This window comes from Rhinocladiella mackenziei (assembly GCF_000835555.1).
Source record: "Rhinocladiella mackenziei CBS 650.93 unplaced genomic scaffold supercont1.10, whole genome shotgun sequence".
Classification (NCBI taxonomy): Eukaryota; Fungi; Ascomycota; class Eurotiomycetes; order Chaetothyriales; family Herpotrichiellaceae; genus Rhinocladiella; species Rhinocladiella mackenziei.
Genome location: NW_013550595.1, coordinates 663,514 through 668,079, shown reverse-complemented (window position 1 = coordinate 668,079; position 4,566 = coordinate 663,514). Strand labels below are relative to the sequence as shown.

The 4,566-nt window shown below is 51.0% G+C and overlaps 1 protein-coding gene across 1 annotated transcript; it reads left to right on the top strand.

The window, feature by feature from the left end:
- Positions 1–206: 206 nt before the first annotated feature.
- Positions 207–3,138, top strand: Z518_10925 (uncharacterized protein; the record flags this gene model as incomplete). The annotated part of the gene is made up of 2 exons (XM_013411756.1): positions 207–909; positions 962–3,138. 2 exons carry the CDS (start codon positions 207–209, stop codon positions 3,136–3,138), a joined length of 2,880 nt encoding a protein of 959 aa, XP_013267210.1.
- Positions 3,139–4,566: the final 1,428 nt, after the last annotated feature.

Sequence of the window (4,566 nt, the reverse complement as noted above, 5' to 3'; positions counted from 1 at the left end):
TTGGCATGCTCTGAGAGAGATGAGCCGAACCAATCAATCAATCATTTAACGGACTGAACAGTCTATCAGCATCAACGCCTTGCCCTCACGTACTCTTCCTCCGCCGTCATACTCATCTTCATCTTCTCTTGTCACCCGATCCATCACCGCCTCCGCTCCCTGCCTCTCTTCCCATTACGTCCCCGGCCATTCTCGGTAGCGTCACGATGAGCACTTTTTCAGAACCGAACACGGGACTCCCCGGGTCAGGCTCTCAAGCAGTCCAGGCCAAACCCGTCACAACGGAAGAAGAGCCAAAAGATATAAGTATGTTCGAGCTGCTTCACTGGCTGGAGAAAACGTTTCCGAAAGAGTTCGAAGAGAAGCTAAAACATATGACTTTCGACGAAATACATCAGTGGTTGGAGGAAAATCACCCAGAAGAGTTCAAAAAGATGTTGCCGAGTCGAGTCAAAAAGAGGACAACCAATGCCGCCTTCCACGTACGTTCCCCCTCTCAGACAAGTGCTGTCCTTCGCGCTCTGCAAAAAGACTGGAACAACGCCTATTTTCCGCACTCCTTAGTTGCGCTACAGGACCTCATTCGGCGATACCAGCTACTCGATGTGAGCAAGTATTTCTCAAATACTTTGGTATTCGTTCAGAGCAGTGGTATGGGTAAATCAAGATTAGCAGATGCTTTCGGCCAACGCTGTCCGATGATCAACTTCATTCTTCGCGAGTCTGGGACTTCCGGCTTTCCACCTCCTGATGATGAGATACTATTATTCCTGCGCGACCCGCCGCCCACCAACATCCCCGAGCCTATCAATCGACAAGAGAGATCTACTAATTTTCTGAAGAGGAGAGCAGTCGTAGCGTGGAATCATACTCTCGCTACTGCATTGCTCCAAGCTAGTTTCGAGACATGTAAGTTGCCGATACTCTTTTACCGAAATCCTCCTTAATTTAACCTTATTAGTCTATACTTGGGTGGAGAGTCAGCCCTTTACCACGATGACTCTAGAAGAGCTTGCGGGTAGCAGGCATACAGAGATGGCAACACTTGAACCAGCTACCGATGCTCAGGACGCTAAGAGCCAACGGTCCAAGATGCGCATCGAGTTCTGCGATTCGGTAGCGAAGAGAGCTCGAGTGATTGCTCAAGAATTAATTTCCAGCCCAAATTGGATGGAGAAGTTTGACGATGACGGACCGTCTAAGGTTCACCATCATCTCGAAGAGGCGGACAGTGAAGCTCACTCTAATCCCTTAAACGGCCTTCTCAATGCTATCACAAACCTGATGAAAATTCTTCGACAATGTCGAGACACCAGCGACACGAGTCCACTCTTGGTGATCGTGTTCGACGAGGCGTCAAGCTTCATGAGAATGCGGCCGTCTGACCAACCCAACATCGGACTCTATGTAGCGCTCAATCGAGTCATCAGTTGTCTGAAGAAGTTTCGTGCGTGGTTTTTCTTCCTCTCGACAGAATCTCTCATCGGATACCTTGTACCCCCGAGCAATATCATTCGAACTGGCGACTATCTTCTGGACCCCTCCGCTCGTATCAGCTTTACAGAGACCAAAACCGAACTAATGCGATTTCCCCCATTTGTGAGTCTTCAGCTCGACGTCGAGGATCGACGAAAGATGCAGAATCCAAAACTAAGGAAAAAGGAGCTCCGCAAGTCGTTAAAGGAATTTGCAAATCTAGATCACATGGCCCAATTCGGCAGGCCTCTCTGGTATGCATATGCAAATGAGGGCCAGGGGATGATCGAATTGGCCAAATTGAAGCTCATTGGCGGCCGGCAACAGGGGTATTACAGTTCTGACGACCCGAACCACGTATTTGCTGCGCTGTCCTTCCGTCTCTCCTTGGATGTCTGCCTACAGAACCCCGTCACCATCTCCCTCACAAGGACTGCGGTGAATTCTTTCATGAGGGTGGTTATATCCATGAACCACGAGACGGGAGTGATGGACACAATGACGCCATCAGAGCCAGTCTTGGCTAGAGCAGCTATGGAGCATCTTTGCAGCGACAACTGGTCGGGTAGTATTCAAACACTCTGCAAGGAGCTTCTTGAGAAAGGATTGATAGAAAAAGGGCGCAAAGGAGAGCTCTATGCTCGGTTAATGTTAATTCTGGCACACGACTGGGTTCGATGGGCTCGACAAGGTCATACGCCAAAATTTGCACCAACCTTCACGGTTTCCGACTTTCTCCTGGCATTGTATGCTAAGGATCATCACGATTTAATTGAACAGATGCCTAAGCGGATACTCGAAGCCAGAATGAACTTTACTCATTTTCTACCAACCGATTCAGCACTTACCCCCGAGGTCATCCCTGGATTATGTCGCGACCTGTTACGCCGAAGCGCTGCGATGCAGCTATCTTGGTGCCAGGAAACATACGATCTGCTCATTCCCGTGTACTATGGTACGGAGGATGAGGAGTTCGATCCATCGAATTGTGGAGTCATCGTAGTACAGGTGAAGAACAAGAAGAATGCCACAACAGTGAGAGAGATCTTTCGAGAGGACTTTGTTAATGTTGACCAGAAGTCGAATTCGGGCAAATCGAAGGCAGAAAGTTTTAATCCTGGAGGGAAAGATTCTGGACGCGACGAGGAAGATTCCGAGCGCGAGAAGAAAGACTCTAAGCGCGACGAGAAAGGTTCTAAGCGCGAGCCGACGAAATTTGTATTCAACCAGATGAAGTACCCTATCCTGTGCCTCCTCTTCGATCTAGGGGTAGTCAGAAGCAGTAGGGCTTACGCTCCACTTGTCCAAGTGATGCAGAGCGAAAGTGGACAGCAACCTGATTTGTGGGCGATTCATTCGCGAGGACACGACCACACCATCTTTGGCTGCTTAGAGCATATGAAGGCTACAGATTCGAGCGATCGGTTCTTTGCTTCGGTACAAACGAACGAAACTCTGGCTGACCAACTCTCTCGGAGAAATAGAATGTTCTCTCAGCTTGAGGAAGACTACAGATATGAAGGATTTGAGCAAGGGGAAACGAGTGCGGAAGGGAGTGAGGCCGGTGTGCAGGAAGGGGAAGCAAGCAATACCCGATCGAAGGAAAAGGATGTGGACTGGCCTAGTCTCGCGTTTCGGAAACGCCCAGAGGAAGAAGACTGATTGTGTCACGACTTCGACTAAGTTGCGCTGAAGGTTTGAATGGGCTATTGCCTCTGGCTTGATAGAAAGGGTCGGTGATTGGAGCAGAGTGCGAGTATTTGTAGACCTTCGGCGGGATCGTGACCCTTTGTAAGCATTGTTAGTGGATAATTTTATTCATGTTCGTGCTTCTCTTACTAGTCCAGCGAGCAAATCTGCCCAACGGATACATCTCACTCAATCTAACGAGCAAATCAGCGTCATGAAGTTGCTCACTCGAGGTCCGCTCGGGACAGAACCAGCAACAATACCCGTCCCCGTTGCGGCGAGCGGCGGAAGCCTTAGGGGATATCGACACCGACAATCTAGAAACCATCGAACCCTTCTGCATCGCGCCGTGGCAGGGATGGGCTAGGGTTTTGATTCACCAGGACCACGAGAGAGCGGCGGAACTAGCCAACGCAGCGAATTTAGAGACAGATCTGTTTACAGACGCATCAATCCGACACGGCTGAGTGGGTATCGGGGTGACTTGCATGCCCATAAGATCGCAGAGAATAGTTAGTCGAGCCGTCGAGCCGTCGTCCGCGGTAAGCACACACTACGGCGAGCTCTCGACGTCAGAGCTTGTCCGTTCACGCTCGGTTACGAATCATCTCGAGTGTGATCAATAGAACTTCTTTTGGTGGTCCACAGACTGGATCCGATGCGTGGATCTTCACGATGTCGACCCCTATCGAGTAGGATGCCCTCCCCCCTGGGGGGCATATGGTCCTCGGATTGGATCTGATGGCGGTGGTCTTTCATCGGATCCAATCCATGGATCATCTCGATATCGAGGCTCGTCCGTTAACGCCCCGTTACGTGCCATTTCGAGTGTGATCAGTAAGAGCTCGTCTTAGGTGGTCCACAGATTGGATCCGATGCAATACCACGACCCATCGGATCCAATCCATGGACCACGTCGACATCGAGGCTCGTCCGTTAACGCTCGGCTGCGAACCATCTCAGTGGGACTAGTAGAGCTTGTCTGAGGTGGTCCACAGACTGGATCCGATGCGTGGATTATCTCGATATCTCGGACATCGATATCTATCGAGTAGGGTGCCCCCGGCCACATGGGCCCTGGGGGAGCACGTGATCCCGGAAAATGGTTAATCCGTTGTAGGTCGGGTGGCTCATAGACTGGATCCGATGGGCGGGGATTTCAATCCGTGGAGTTGGGAGGGCGGCCCCCCGAGGGTGAGCACGTAATTCCGGAAAATGGTTAATCCGTTGGGGGTTGAGTGGTCCATAGACTGGATCCGATGGGCGGGCGCTCCCGGGGGCTTAGCACGTGATCCCGGAAATAGTTACGTGATAAACGCCAAGTCATATGCTTACGTGATTGGCCGGCTCGTCGCTCTTGGCGTCGCCGCACAGCGCCAAGCCCTAACCAGGCGATTCCAA